The sequence below is a fragment of the Takifugu flavidus genome, chromosome 16 (genome assembly GCF_003711565.1).
Source record: "Takifugu flavidus isolate HTHZ2018 chromosome 16, ASM371156v2, whole genome shotgun sequence".
Classification (NCBI taxonomy): domain Eukaryota; kingdom Metazoa; phylum Chordata; class Actinopteri; order Tetraodontiformes; family Tetraodontidae; genus Takifugu; species Takifugu flavidus.
The window spans coordinates 4645706-4662415 of NC_079535.1; the positions used below are offsets into that span (position 1 = coordinate 4645706).

The 16710-nt window shown below is 40.6% G+C and overlaps 1 long non-coding RNA gene and 1 gene segment (V, D, J or C); both read right to left on the reverse strand.

Annotated features, from left to right (window-relative positions):
• Positions 1–1388: 1388 nt before the first annotated feature.
• LOC130512963 (uncharacterized) lies at positions 1389–2988 on the reverse strand. Its single transcript, XR_008946563.1, has 2 exons — positions 2564–2988; positions 1389–1915 (listed from the first exon to the last, which is right to left on the reverse strand). It is a non-coding gene; the product is annotated as an uncharacterized LOC130512963 (long non-coding RNA).
• Positions 2989–6994: 4006 nt separating this feature from the next.
• LOC130512947 (Ig kappa chain V region Mem5-like) overlaps positions 6995–16710 on the reverse strand; it is a 62870-nt gene continuing 53154 nt past the window's right edge. The window contains 1 exon segment of the V gene segment in view: positions 6995–7524. Within this exon segment, the coding sequence occupies positions 7202–7524 (323 nt within the window).

Consider the following 16710-nt stretch of genomic DNA (forward strand, 5'->3'; position numbering starts at 1 on the left):
AATTGTGCCGTTTTTATCTCGCTGCACGTTCCGCACTCCGTGCAATTTTCCAATATTCGTCTCTAGATAGAAATGGAAACACGGATAACGACTCCTTTTCCGATTTTTGTTGCTCTAATGCAAAATTGGATAAATGGATAACAACGGTTTTATCTGTGTTAGATTTTTCGTCTGGCGAAAGATGCGTGATCTTTGAACTTTCCTAAAGATTCATACAAATGTGTTCCTCAGCTTTTTATAAGTGGCATCGCAGATGATTCGCTGCTGTCCATCTCATCCATGCGCATTTGCGCACTCCCGTGTGTTTTTATGAGACAGTGTTAGTCAGTGAACAGTCTGCTCTGCACTCAGACAAACTAAGGAGCATCAGAACAGATGATAAAACACAGATATAGTCTCTTTTTTCTCCTACTCTGGCTCACTTCTTGCGTAACGGCTTTGTGTATTAATTTCTCTCCCGTAGCGATCTCTCATCGGTCTCAATGAACTGCCTTTAGGATCATAAGAAATAAAATGTACCCTTTATAACTTTAAATAATGGCTCGCTTAAAGTGGCAAAAGATGTGACAACACCAGGTTCTGTGTTATGGGAACTTCTCCAGCATTGCGCAGTGTATGTTTGGTCTCTTCGTGTTATTTAGTCCCTCTTCACGTCGACCTAAAAACTATTTCACCACCACAGAACCATGTGGTCAATCAGATGTTCGCTGATCAGTTTCATAACTTAAAAAATTAGCCCGAATCTGCAGAAATAAAGGTGTGTGTCTCGCTCACGCTGGTGTGGAGGCTGCACTGAGAGGCGGAAGGAGGGGGAGATGTCAGCTGTCTGGGCCTGAGACGTTTACGTTCATATGCAAGTGATCGTTAGAGTTATGTTTGTTTATAAAAAATTAGTAAGCTAAATGTGATGAAAGCTATCGTTTTTGACTGTATTAAAGTTAAAAATGCTTTCGAGTGAACAAATAATACGCGGATTTTTCCGCACATGCCGGCTGTCAAATCTGCCTGCTGCCAGTCAAGTGCTGTCAAACGTCTCTGAAGAAGGCGAATGCTGATCACCGAAACTGCACAAGGTCTGAAGAAAGAAGGTAAAAACACTTTTGAATTAATTTTCCCAAGCCATTCAGAGCTGCAACATAATGATGAAAGAGTCGCAGGTTGCCGACCCCTGATCTAAATAAATCAATTTACAACAAGCTGAAACCATCTCTTCTGCTTGTTTAATTGTAATTTTACACTGATATTTCACCTCTTATTCAACTATGATTGTTGAATTCTTCCCACTTTTTCCTTTCAAAAACCAAGAAACTAAAGAAAAAATGACAGTAAATGATGATGATGATGATGATCAGATTTTCTCATCAATAATCACAACAAACACAGAGATGTTGGCTGAAATGATTGAAATGTTTATTTTGTGACTTTAAATTCACATCTGAGGACAGAAAATGAGTGAGGTGAGTTAGAGAAATGTCCAGATGAAAGCAGAGTCACGCTCATGCAGGAATATGTGAGCAGAAAAGATGTGTCGCTCCATCAAGATGTTGAGGACAGAAGCAGCACGGTTTCCAGACAGGAAGTGTTGCTGAACCTCTAGACTGAGCAGCTGTGAGGGTCCAGGGTTTGAGTGACAGAGCTCTGTCCACTCAGACTGGCCTCACAGGTCACTGAGTCCACCTTCTTCCACTGGTCTGCAGGGAGGTTCAGGGTGCTGCTCCAGCTGAAGCGGCCGTCACTCCCCAGGACCTCCAGGCTGTGTGAGGCCGATGTGGTGCTGCTGCCGCCCCCCACCTTCCAGCTCAGCTTCCACTGTGAGGGGGAGCCCCCGCTGGCCAGACACACCAGTGTGGCACTGCCCTGCTGCAGCTCCTCTGGGGAGGGGGGGAGGACGGTCAGGGGGGACGCACCACACCCGCTGGAGGAGAGACCAGAAAGACGTGAAGGTTTGGACACCATCAAATCTGACTGAGCCGTTAGCTGGTGATGACTGAGGACATTTTGACATGTTTGGACAATGTTGGACAGCGTGACGATTTTCTTCTCTTTAACTTCTTTATATACAATCGAGAGTTTAACGTGACACAGGTGAAACACTGGTGAGAACACACTTCACATCTGTGGCATCTGTCTGTTTCACTTCCTTTTCACCACAGAGAAAATAAATGAAGCGTCCACGCAAAGAAAAGTTGCATTTATGGATAAAATCTAATAAAATCAGTTTTTACATTGTTAAACAGTCGGAATGTTGAAAATGACTAAACAATAATGAGATTAAACTGCTAAAGGAAGGTTTTGAGCAATGAAAGTTGAGTCTAATTAACTACAAATGTTACATGTCCACAGAAAATTTAAAACAATTAACATTATAATTGAGAAGCAAGTTATTTATTTTCAGTTTATAAAGAAAAAAATTAATATAATCTTTAATTAATGATGATGTTTAAAGTTGTGACTCAGATTGTATCAAATAATAACAATTAAAAAGAGACAAATGCTAAGGTCTCCTTCAAAATTGATAAAAATGTGAAAGTGAAACATTTTCAAATAAAAATCTGTTACTTACAGTCAACGATGAGTTTGGTTCCTCCACCAAACGTCAACCACAGTGATACAAACTCATCAAGTGGTCGTACAAAAACCTCCTGCACTGTCAACAAGCAGCTACCCACTGAAAATTCACATCTTTTTCTCTCAAAAATGGATTATTACCGGTTGATTTAATGCACCAACATTTTCAATAGCTTTAAACTGAAATTTCTCTTTGAATTTGAACGATTTGATCACTTTTACACATCAGTCTCTTTATATGATCAAAACTGATGTGGATCAGTTGCAATATTCTCATTCTACATTTTAATTTATGCTTTAAGAAAATGCAATTTCAAGTCATTTCAAATGAATAACATTTTACAAAGTCAGCTCCAAAAGTGGCCAAGAAATTGTCATTTTAAAGCTCAAACTGCTGAATCCAGTTTAAAAATGCAAACATTCTCACATCAGCATCTGTTGTTGATGCTCAGCTGTATTTGTCAAATCTTTTCTTCAGTTCCATGAAGAAGAAAGTTGCTTTTAATCCAAGCTGTGTTTGTGTTGATTTTGTCTGCTCATGCCTTCAGTGTGTTGAGAGCAGAGACGTCATTTCCATAGAGAGGAGGCTTTGCATCATCAGCTGATCTGAGAAGGAGAAGGTTTATAGTGGTTTAGTTCAACACTGCAGGACTCAGATCTGTCAGTCAACACAGCAGAAAGCACAAGCAGCATGACTCTCATCACCATCCTCATCTGGACGCTGACCTGCTGCTCTTTTACAGGTTTGTTCCCTCACAACCTCAAAGATGTCCTTGTGTCTTTTCTCTCCTCTCTTTCTGCTGATAAATGATGTGGTTTTTGTCTGCAGGATGCAGCGGTCAGGTGACTGTGACTCAGCCTGCAGTGATCACATCTACTCCAGGATCCACTGTCGCTCTCACCTGTAAAACAAACCCTGCTGTTCACAGCCGCTGTTATAATGGACAATCAAATAGTGATTGTATGTTCTGGTATCAGCAGAAACCTGGACAGCCTCCACAGCTGCTAGTAAGACATGTCAGAATAAATCATTCAGGAACAGCAGCTCGGTTTAGTGGCAGTGGCAGCAGCACCGACTTCACTTTGACCATCAGTGGAGTTCAGACTCAAGATGAAGCAGTTTATTACTGTCAGAGTTATCACAGTGGCCCAGTGTTGACACAGTGATTTAGAGTGGAACAAAAACCTCCCTCAGTCAGAGAGCAGAGACACTGAGATGTTCCAGCAGCTGCTGAAGAGGAAGAGACTCTGACACAGACCAGTGAACACACAACTGACAGAAACATCACTGACAACTACTTTAATCACACAAACTGGCTCAAACACTGTTTGATTGGATTATCAATAGAATCCTGACAAGTTTATTTGTGCAGCCAAGTTCATAAATAATCATATTCCAAGTGTGAAGATCCCATCAAAACAATCTAACCAGCTGAAAATGACAACATGAACAAGTTTCTCTGTGTCTTCTCCAGGCAGAGAACCCTTAAATCTACCAGTGTTCTTTAGGTGGTAACAGGCTGAGATAGAAGCTGCATCAAGTCAAGGGGAGCTCTGATCTTTGACCTTTCATTCTTGAGGCCAAATACAATCATTTCTGTTCTTCAGCATTGAGCTGGAGAAAGTTTTAACACTAACTCACTAACTGAGTTGTTAAATACACTTACTGGGAGCAACTAAGGGACTGTAGGAACTTAATGAATTTAAATATAAAGTTGTGTGTCATCTGCATGAAAACAGTAACAGATGTGATTTCCTAATAGCTGAGCAAGATGCAGCTTGAAGACAGTGAAGAGGCCCGAGAATGGATCCCTGAGGAACCCCACATGTGATCTTTGTTCATTCTGACTTCTAGTGACCAACTGAGACAAAGTGTCCCTGTGTTGGAAGTAAGATTTGAACCAACTGAGTCCAGAACCAGTACATCCCAGCCACTTTTTCCAGCTGTGTCAAATGCAGCACTGAGGTCCAGCAAAACCAGGACAGCAGTTTTAGATGCATCACTCTTGACATCTATGTCGGTCAAGGCTTTAACAGGTGCAGTCTCAGTGCTGTGGTCTGGGGGAAATCCAGACTGAAAATATATTTTAAAAATGTTTTTAAGCATGAAGGAGTGGATCAGTTGAAAAACAGATCTTTCATTGATCTTTTCCAGGAATGGAAGGGTTGTTATGGGCCTGTTGCTGCATCAAAGTCTCTTATTTTGTCCCTGACTGAGCCTTACTCTGATAATGTGGTTCCTGAAACAATGTTAGACAATTGGAGGCAGTTCCCATGAACTATAGTGATCCATTGTCCATGTGCAAAGACATTGACATTTCAGTTGAACAGGGAACAAGCGAAGATATTTGAGCCCACTACAAGGGATCAACTCTTCTTTATTCTCTGTTATAGATTTCATGCTGGTCCAATTACAGCATCTAAACTATAAACTGCATGTTGCACTGATCCAAAACAACCAGAGTGAGTCGGAGTCAAACATTTCTCATCAACAGCCAGAACCTGCTGATGTAATCATGAGAAATTTGCATGTTTATAGAAGAACAAGATTAATCTCGTGAAAAAGTCCAAATGCACCACCCAGGTTCCTTCATGAAGTGTGACATTCATCGGTGCTTCTCCTGATATCCTTGTTTCTTGTGACTGTTGTGGACTCAGTGACAATGAAGATAAAATAGCAAGTTTCTGGCACACGTGACTGATCACGTCATGTCATTCTAACAGATGGAACCCACGCTGAGTCAGCATTTTCATAAGGAACACAATGAGAAACAAAGCAGATTTGAGCCTCAAATAGCAATAATGAGAAATTTTTGATGACATTAATGCAGTGGAGTCAAAGCTCCATGTTTGTGTCTCTGACAGCAGGTCAGAATATAAACTTGTTAATGAGAAATAATTAATGAAAGAAAGGAGAAAATTAACAGAATAAAAGTTTTTATTCAACTCTCAGTGGAAAAAGTGTGACTCCTCCTCATGTGTGTCTGTGTTTCACTAGAACAGGTGAGTTTCTGTCTTCTGCAGAACATTTGCATGTTTTTCTGCATGGTTGCTCCTCAGAGTTTAAAGTTCTGATGTCACAGAGAGTCTGAACTCTTTTCACGCTCTCACACTGAAAACTTCAGCATCACCATGTTGTCAATAATTCTGACTGTCATCTTTCTGAGTCAGGGTGAGACTTTTCAACATTGTTTGATTTCATCCTCTTCTTCTTTCCAAGGAGGCTGAAATCATTTCATTTTACATCATAACTTCTCCTCCAGGCTCTTTTCAACTGCTCTTTTTAACATTTGTTGTTTGTCATTTCAGAATCTTCTGCCAACAACTTTCTGACTCAGGCTGAAAATTCAAGTCTGTTAGTGTTGGAGGGTCTGTGACCATCAGCGCCACAGGAAGCTCAAATATTGGCAGCTATCTCAGCTGGTACCTTCAGAAACCTGGACAGGCTCCTAAACCTCTGATATATTATGTATCAAGTCTCAACACAGGAACGCCGTCTCGATTCAGTGGCAGCAGATCTGGTTCTCAGTACACTCTAACCATCACTGGTGTTCAGGCTGAAGATGAAGCAGATTATTACTGTCTGGGCTACCATTATGACTATACATTCACATAGTGATTTAGAGCCGTACAAAAACCTCCCTCAGTGTGACTGAAGTGAAAACAGCAGCTGCAGCTGCAGACGATGAAGAGTCACCAGCAGAACTGGTTCAGTCAACACCAGAGTCACCAAGTACAAACCAGATTCATTTAAACACAAGTCAAATCAAGTTTAAAAGCTTTAAAATAACCATGAAAAATACACAAATACTTAGTTTAACTGTTAATAGATGAATGATATATTACAAGTTACAATGGACACAAAATTATTAGTACTAATTAACCATTAAATCAGTAATTACATTTACTCAAGTGCTGTTTCTATGTGCAGATTTGATGAACTTTGTTTGATTCATTCTGAATATTTATGATACTAACAAATAATACAGAGAACATAAAGGAATGAACTCATACCTCATGGCCATCAGCAGGAGGGTCCTCCTCCATGAGCCTGGTCCTGCTCAAGGTTTCTTCCTGTTAAAGGGTCGTTGCCACTGTTGCTTGTTGGGGGTCAGGCCCTGGGATTTTGTAAAGCACCTAGAAAAAATTTGCTTGTAACAGACGCTATATTAAGATTGATTGATACCGGCCCTGAAACACATTCATGTTCATATTCATCTAAAAAAATGAATTTACAACAAGCTGAAACCATCTCTTCTGCTTGATTTATTGTATTTTTACACTGATATTTCACCTCTTATTCAAATATGATTGTCTGAGTTCTTCCCACTTTTTCCTTTCAAAAACAAATAAAACTAAAGACCAAACTGCAGTCAATGATGATGATCAGATTTTCTCATCAATAATCACAACAAACACAGAGATGTTGGCTGAAATGATTGAAATGTTTATTTTGTGACTTTAAATTCACATCTGAGGACAGAAAATGCGTGAGGTGAGTTAGAGAAATGTCCAGATGAAAGCAGAGTCACGCTCATGCAGGAGGATATGTGAGCAGAAAAGATGTGTCGCTCCATCAAGATGTTGAGGACAGAAGCAGCACGGTTTCCAGACAGGAAGTGTTGCTGAACCTCTAGACTGAGCAGCTGTGAGGGTCCAGGCTTTGAGTGACAGAGCTCTGTCCACTCAGATTGGCCTCACAGGTCACTGAGTCCACCTTCTTCCACTGGTCTGCAGGGAGGTTCAGGGTGCTGCTCCAGCTGAAGCGGCCGTCACTCCCCAGGACCTCCAGGCTGTGTGAGGCCGATGTGGTGCTGCTGCCGCCCCCCACCTTCCAGCTCAGCTTCCACTGTGAGGGGGAGCCCCCGCTGGCCAGACACACCAGTGTGGCACTGCCCTGCTGCAGCTCCTCTGGGGAGGGGGGGAGGACGGTCAGGGTGGGACGCACCACACCCGCTGGAGGAGAGACCAGAAAGACGTGAAGGTTTGGACACCATCAAATCTGACTGAGCCGTTAGCTGGTGATGACTGAGGACATTTTGACATGTTTGGACAATGTTGGACAGCGTGACGATTTTCTTCTCTTTAACTTCTTTATATACAGTCGAGAGTTTAACGTGACACAGGTGAAACACTGGTGAGAACACACTTCACATCTGTGGCATCTGTCTGTTTCACTTCCTTTTCACCACAGAGAAAATAAATGAAGCGTCCACGCAAAGAAATGTTGCATTTACGGATAAAATCTAATAAAATCAGTTTTTACATTGTTAAACAGTCGGAATGTTGAAAATGACCAAATAATAAAGAGATTAAACTACTCAAGGAAGGTTTTGAGCAATGAAAGTTGAGTCTAATTAACTACAAATGTTACATGTCCACAGAAAATTTAAAACAATTAACATTTAATTGAGAAGCCAGTTATTTATTTTCAGTTTATAAAGAAACTATTTAATATAATCTTTAATTAATGATGATGTTTATAAAGTTGTGACTCAGATTGTATCAAATAATAACAATTAAAAAGAGACAAATGCTAAGGTCTCCTTCAAAATTGATAAAAATGTAAAAGTGAAAAATTTCAAATAAAAATCTGTTACTTACAGTCAACGATGAGTTTGGTTCCTCCACCAAACGTGACCACAGTGATACAAACTCATCAAGTGGTCGTACAAAAACCTCCTGCACTGTCAACAAGCAGCTACCCACTGAAAATTCACATCTTTTTCTCTCAAAAATGGATTATTACCAGCTGATTTAATGCACCAACACTTTCAATAGATTTAAAGTGAAATTTCTCTTTGAATTTGAATGATTTGATCACTTTTACACATCAGTCTCTTTACAGGATCAAAACTAATGTGGATCAGTTACAATATTCTCATTCTACATTTTAATTTATGCTTTAAAAAATGCAATTTCAAGTTATTTAAAATGAATAACATTTTACAAATTCAGCTCCAAAAGTTTCCAAGAAATTGTCATTTTAAAGCTAAAACTGCTGAATCCAGTTTAAAAATGCAAACATTCTCACATCAGCATCTGTTGTTGATGCTCAGCTGTATTTGTCAAATCTTTTCTTCAGTTCCATGAAGAAGAAAGTTGCTTTTAATCCAAGCTGTGTTTTGTGTTGATTTTGTCTGCTCGTGCCTTCAGTGTGTTGAGAGCAGAGACGTCATTTCCATAGAGAGGAGGCTTTGCATCATCAGCTGATCTGAGAAGGTTTATAGTGGTGTTAGTTCAACACTGCAGGACTCAGATCTGTCAGTCAACACAGCAGAAAGCACAAGCAGCATGACTCTCATCACCATCCTCATCTGGACGCTGACCTGCTGCTCTTTTACAGGTTTGTTCCCTCACAACCTCAAAGATGTCCTTGTGTCTTTTCTCTCCTCTCTTTCTGCTGATAAATGATGTGTTTTTGTCTGCAGGATGCAGCGGTCAGGTGACTGTGACTCAGCCTGCAGTGATCACATCTACTCCAGGATCCACTGTCGCTCTCACCTGTAAAACAAACCCTGCTGTTTACAGCAGCTGTTATAATGGACAATCAGTTAGTGATTGTATGTCCTGGTATCAGCAGAAACCTGGACAGCCTCCCCAGCTGCTAGTAAAACACATAATAAATAATCATTCAGGAACAGCAGCTCGGTTTAGTGGCAGTGGCAGCAGCACCGACTTCACTTTGACCATCAGTGGAGTTCAGACTCAAGATGAAGCAGTTTATTACTGTCAGAGTCTTCACAGTGGCCCAGTGTTGACACAGTGATTTAGAGTGGAACAAAAACCTCCCTCAGTCAGAGAGCAGAGACACTGAGATGTTCCAGCAGCTGCTGAAGAGGAAGAGACTCTGACACAGACCAGTGAACACACAACTGACAGAAACATCACTGACAACTACTTTAATCACACAAACTGGCTCAAACACTGTTTGATCGGATTATCAAAAGAATCCTGACAAGTTTATTTGTGCAGCCAAATTCATAAACAATCATATTCCAAGTGTGAAGATTCCATCACAATAATCTAACCTGCTGAAAATGACAACATGAACAAGTTTCTCTGTGTCTTCTCCAGGCAGAAAACCCTTAAATCTACCAGTGTTCTTTAGGTGGTAACAGGCTGAGAAGAAGCTGCATCAAGTCAAGGGAGCTCTGATCTTTGACCTTTCATTCTTGAGGCCAAATACAATCATTTCTGTTCTTCAGCATTGAGCTGGAGAAAGTTTTAACACTAACTCACTAACTGAGTTGTTAAATACACTTACTGGGAGCAACTAAGGGACTGTAGGAACTTAATGAATTTAAATATAAAGTTGTGTGTCATCTGGATGAAAACAGTAACAGATGTGATTTCCTAATAGCTGAGCAAGATGCAGCTTGAAGACAGTGAAGAGGCCCGAGAATGGATCCCTGAGGAACCCCACATGTGATCTTTGTTCACTCTGACTTCTAGTGACCAACTGAGACAAAGTGTCCCTGTGTTGGAAGTAAGATTTGAACCAATTGAGTCCAGAACCAGTACATCCCAGCCACTTTTTCCAGCTGTGTCAAATGCAGCACTGAGGTCCAGCAAAACCAGGACAGCAGTTTTAGATGCATCACTCTTGACATCTATGTCGGTCAAGGCTTTAACAGGTGCAGCTCAGTGCTGTGGTCTGGGGGAAATCCAGACTGAAAATATATTTTAAAAATGTTTTTAAGCATGATGGAGTGGATCAGTTGAAAAACACAGCTCTTTCATTGATCTTTTCCAGGAATGGAAGGGTTGTTATGGGCCTGTTGCTGCATCAAAGTCTCTTATTTTGTCCCTGACTGAGCCTTAGTCTGATAATGTGGTTCCTGAAATGATGTTAGACAATTGAAGGAAGTTCCCATGAACTATAGTGATCCATTGTCCATGTGCAAAGATATTGACATTTCAGTTGAACAGGGAACAAGCGAAGATACTTGAGCCCACTACAAGGGATCAACTCTTCTTTATTCTCTGTTATAGATTTCATGCTGGTCCAATTACAGCATCTAAACTATAAACTGCATGTTGCAGTGCACTGATCCAAAACAACCAGAGTGAGTCGGAGTCAAACATTTCTCATCAACAGCCAGAACCTGCTGATGTAATCATGAGAAATTTGCATGTTATAGAAGAACAAGATTAATCTCGTGAAAAAGTCCAAATACACCACCCAGGTTCCTTCATGAAGGGTGACATTCATTGGTGCTTCTCCTGATATCCTTGTTTCTTGTGACTGTTGTGGACTCAGTGACAATGAAGATAAAATAGCAAGTTTCTGGCATACGTGACTGATCACATCATGTCATTCTAACAGATGGAACCCACGCTGAGTCAGCATTTTCATAAGGAACAATGAGAAACAAAGCAGATTTGAGCCTAAAACAGCAATAATGAGACATTTTTGATGACATTAATGCAGTGGAGTCAAAGCTCCATGTTTGTGTCTCTGACAGCAGGTCAGAATATAAACTCGTTAATGAGAAATAACTAATGAAAGAAAGGAGAAAATTAACAGAATAAAAGTTTTTATTCAACTCTCAGTGGAAAAAGTGTGACTCCTCCTCATGCGTGTCTGTGTTTCACTAGAACAGGTGAGTTTCTGTCTTCTGCAGAACATTTGCATGTTTTTCTGCATGGTTGCTCCTCAGAGTTTAAAGTTCTGATGTCACAGAGAGTCTGAACTCTTTTCACGCTCTCACACTGAAAACTTCAGCATCACCATGTTGTCAATAATTCTGACTGTCATCTTTCTGAGTCAGGGTGAGACTTTTCAACATTGTTTGATTTCATCCTCTTCTTCTTTCCAAGGAGGCTGAAATCATTTCATTTTTACATCATAACTGCTCCTCCAGGCTCTTTTCAACTGCTCTTTTTAACATTTGTTGTTTGTCATTTCAGAATCTTCTGCCAACAACTTTCTGACTCAGGCTGATAAATTCAAGTCTGTTAGTGTTGGAGGGTCTGTGACCATCAGCGCCACAGGAAGCTCAAATATTGGCGGCTATCTCAGCTGGTACCTTCAGAAACCTGGACAGGCTCCTAAACTTCTGATATATGCTGTATCAAGTCGCTTCACAGGAACGCCGTCTCGATTCAGTGGCAGCAGATCTGGTTCTCAGTACACTCTAACCATCACTGGTGTTCAGGCTGAAGATGAAGCAGATTATTACTGTCTGGGTGGACACGGTGACTATACATTCACACAGTGATTTAGAGCCGTACAAAAACCTCCCTCAGTGTGACTGAAGTGAAAACAGCAGCTGCAGCTGCAGACGATGAAGAGTCACCAGCAGAACTGGTTCAGTCAACACCAGAGTCACCAAGTACAAACCAGAGTCATTTAAACACAAGTCAAATCAGTTTAAAAGCTTTAAAATAACCATGAAAAATACACAAATACTCAGTTTAACCATTAATAGATGAATGATATTTTACAAGTTACAACTGATGCAAAATTATTAGTAATAATTAACCATTAAATCAGTAATTACATTTACTCAAGTGCTGCTTCTTTTTTCAGATTTGATGAACTTTGCTTCATTTATTCTGAATATTTATGATACTGTTATTTAACAAATAATGCAGAGAACATATAATCAGCATCAACTCAAACTCCTTCCATTTTAAATCCGTATCACTCTGGTTTTAGGCCACATCACAGTTTTCTCACCACCACCAGTTTGATCATCATCAATATTCTAACTATCCTGGATGAGAGAAGTTATTTTACCTCCATATTCATGAACCTCTCTCAGGCTTTTGACTCAGTAGATCACTCATTCATCCTTGAAATGTTCAACAACACAGGAACTGTTGTAAAAGTTAACAGATGTCTGAGTTCTTACGCAATCTAGAACCCCAGCTCGCCACAAAATTGTGCCGTTTATATCTCGCTGGATGTTCCGCACTCCGTGCAATTTTCCAATATTCGTCTCTAAGATAGAAATGGAAACACGGATAACGACTCCTTTTCCGATTTTTGTTGCTCTAATGGAAAATTGGATAAATGGATAACAACGTTTTTATCTGTGTTAGATTTTTCGTCTGGCGAAAGATGCGTGATCTTTGAACTTTCCTAAAGATTCATACAAATGTGTTCCTCAGCTTTTTATAAGTGACATCGCAGATGATTCGCTGCTGTCCATCTCATCCATGCGCATTTGCCCACTCCCGTGTGTTTTTATGAGACAGCGTTAGTCAGTGAACAGTCTGCTCTGCACTCAGACAAACTAAGGAGCATCAGAACAGATGATAAAACACAGATATAGTCTCTTTTTTTTTCTCCTACTCTGGCTCACTTCTTGCGTAACGGCTTTGTGTCTTAATTTCTCTCCCGTAGCGATCTCTCATCGGTAATGAACTGCCTTTAGGATCATAAGAAATAAAATGTACCCTTTATAACTTTAAATAATGGCTCACTTAAAGTGACAAAAGATGTGACAACACCAGGTTCTGTGTTATGGGAACTTCTCCAGCATTGCGCAGTGTATATTTGGTCTCTTCGTGTTATTTAGTCCCTCTTCACGTCGACCTAAAAACTATTTCACCACCACAGAACCATGTGGTCAATCAGATGTTCGCTGATCAGTTTCATAACTTAAAAAATTAGCCCGAATCTGCAGAAATAAAGGTGTGTGTCTCGCTCACGCTGGTGTGGAGGCTGCACTGAGAGGCTGAAGGAGGGGGAGATGTCAGCTGTCTGGGCCTGAGACGTTTACGTTCATATGCAAGTGATCGTTAGAGTTATGTTTGTTTATAAAAAAATTAGTAAGCTAAATGTGATGAAAGCTATCGTTTTTGACTGTATTAAAGTTAAAAATGCTTTCGAGTGAACGAATAATACGCGGATTTTTCCGCACATGCCGGCTGTCAAATCTGCCTGCTGCCAGTCAAGTGCTGTCAAACGTCTCGTCTCATAAAAACACACGGGAGTGGGCAAATGCGCATGGATGAGATGGACAGCAGTGAATCATCTGCGATGTCACTTATAAAAAGCTGAGGAACACATTTGTATGAATCTTTAGGAAAGGTAGAGAAACTTCTTGCAAGTTTAAACAATGAAAACCCCTCAGAACGAGATAAACTGGAAACATTTGAGGATGGTCTCCAGCATTATTGCCTCACCTATAGGTCATATCTTAAATCTGAGCTTCCTATATGCCCTAAAGCGTGGAAAGCTGCTAAACTTATTCCTTTACCTAAAAACAGAAGCAGCCGTTCAGAGGTGCTAATAGCCTTCCTATTAGCATCCTTCCTGTTCTGAGCAGACTGATGGGGCGAGTTGTGTTTAACCAAATCTCCCTCTATTTGTCAATTAATGAACTTAATGAATTTCAGCATGCTTACAAGAAGGGTAACTCCACCTGTGCAGCTTTAATGCAGATGACTGATCAGTGGTGGAGTGATCCTGACAGGAAAATGATAGTAGGTGCTGTGCTTCGTGATTTTAGTGCTGCTTTTAATTTGATTGATCACAAAATGCTCTGAATGAAATTAGAGGCATGTGCGGCTCTAATATTTTGACTCTTATTGGAGGAGGACCCAAGTATCTAAGAGATCCCAAATGCTTCTCTTTAATGGCAGTTTTTCTAATGTAAAGACAGTACGATGGTGTTCCCCAGGGGAGTTGCTTCGGTCCACTGCTCTACTCTATTTTTACCACTGAGGCCATTTGCTTGGAGAGAAGCCAGCTTGGCTGTTTGAAGATGATTCAGCTGTTTATACATCATCAAGCAGTGTGGAGTTAAATGTTCTTCAAAATGAAATAGCACTTATTGCAGATTGGATAGCCATTAATAATTTAAGTTTAAATGTGTTAAAAACCAAAGTGGATCAAGTTTTACTCTCAGGCAAGATTTTAAATTGTGCATCTCCATAACTGGCAGCTGTGTTGACCAAGTCAATGAGGTTCCTAATTTCTTGGGGTTAACCTTCACAATAAATAATCATGGCAAAAACATATAAGTAAAATTGTAGGAAAAATGGGAAGGAATATATCCATGATGAGAAGATGTTCCTCCTTTCTTACATCTAATACCACCTAGCAGGTTATTCAAGCTTTGGTGCTCTCTCATCTCCATTTCTGCTCGTCTATCTGGTCGAGTGCAGCTCATAAAGAGCTGCAGAAGCTGCAGTAGGTGCAGAGTGGAGCAGCGCGTCTTGCTCTCCGGTGTTCAAGGAGGAGAAACAGACCAAATGCATGCTGATCTCACCTGGCTTAAAGTGGAAGACTGATCAAAACAAAGTCTTCTAACTTTATTTAGCAATATCTGTGTTTCAAAACAACTGACTTTCCTTCACTCAAGAATAACTTTTTCCCAAAAGAGACATGAAACAAGAGAGGTGAAGAGGGCCCAAGTTATGATTCCAAGACCAAGAACTAATGCATGAAAAGAGATTATTTTATAGAGCCTTTTATGAAGTTTGTATATCTTATTGTAGTTGTTGACATGTTGGAAATGTGATTGTTGGCAGGTGTGATGTTTGGGTGTGTGAGTGTGTGGAGAGGGAAATGGCCTGTGTGTTGATGCCTTTTGTTTGTCTTGTTTTCCTGGTTCTGTCACTAGGGGCGTGGTGGGTTCACCTGGGCACCTCTCGCTGGTGACCGTCACACCTGCAGCTGGTTACCAATCAGCACCCTTCAAAAGCCGCTGCCTCCCGATCAGCGTCTGCTCGTTTTCATCGGCTTTGTGCTAAACGTGGGTCAACGGTGTCTTCCTGGTTCCGTCCCTTCAAGGAACTTTCCCCGTTTTCCTGACGTCTCTTCCTGGGTCACCACGCGCCCCTCATTGGGAGGAACGATCTGCACTTCACGCGCCTTTTCACCACGTGGTGCAGCTATCTGAGTGAATTAAAGTATTCTGTTAACACCGTCAGCTGTTTGGCTGCTTACGGTCCTGCCTGAATCAAATTAGTGAATTTCTTATCATTTATGTAATGATGTAAATATTATTGTAATTGGATTTATGTGATTTTTTTTAAAATGTGGACTCCAGGAAGAGAAGCTGTTGCATAAGTAACAGCTAATGGGGATACAAAAGAATAACAAATAAACCTTCAGCTTTTTGACCAGATTATTAATGTGCACATGAAAAATGGCCAATCTGTGGTAAAATAAATAGAAGAACAGTTCAAGTAGATAGTTTAGGTCTGTATCTGTGTTCATGTTAATGACATTAATGCTGTGGAGTCATTAAATCTCCATGTTTGTGTCTCTGACAGCAGATCAGAATATAAACTCATTAATGAGAAATAACTAATGAAAGAAAGTAGAAAATTAAAGCAACAGTAGTCAGAAAATTAACTTCATAAAAGGTTTTATTCAACTCTCAGTGGGAAAAGTGTGACTCCTCCTCATGTGTGTCTGTGTTTCACTAGAACAGGTGAGTTTCTGTCTTCTGCAGAACATTTGCATGTTTTTCTGCATGGTTGCTCCTCAGAGTTTAAAGTTCTGATGTCACAGAGAGTCTGAACTCTTTTCACGCTCTCACACTGAAAACTTCAGCATCACCATGTTGTCAATAATTCTGACTGTCATCTTTCTGAGTCAGGGTGAGACTTTTCAACATTGTTTGATTTCATCCTCTTCTTCTTTCCAAGGAGGCTGAAATCATTTCATTTTTACATCATAACTGCTCCTCCAGGCTCTTTTCAACTGCTCTTTTTAACATTTGTTGTTTGTCATTTCAGAATCTTCTGCCAACAACTTTCTGACTCAGGCTGATAAATTCAAGTCTGTTAGTGTTGGAGGGTCTGTGACCATCAGCGCCACAGGAAGCTCAAATATTGGAGATAATCTTAGCTGGTACCTTCAGAAACCTGGACAGGCTCCTAAACTTCTGATATATGCTGTATCAAGTCGCTTCACAGGAACGCCGTCTCGATTCAGTGGCAGCAGATCTGGTTCTCAGTACACTCTAACCATCACTGGTGTTCAGGCTGAAGATGAAGCAGATTATTACTGTCTGGGCCACCATGGTGATGGAACGTTCACACAGTGATTTAGAGCCGTACAAAAACCTCCCTCAGTGTGACTGAAGTGAAAACAGCAGCTGCAGCTGCAGACGATGAAGAGTCACCAGCAGAACTGGTTCAGTCAACACCAGAGTCACCAAGTACAAACCAGAT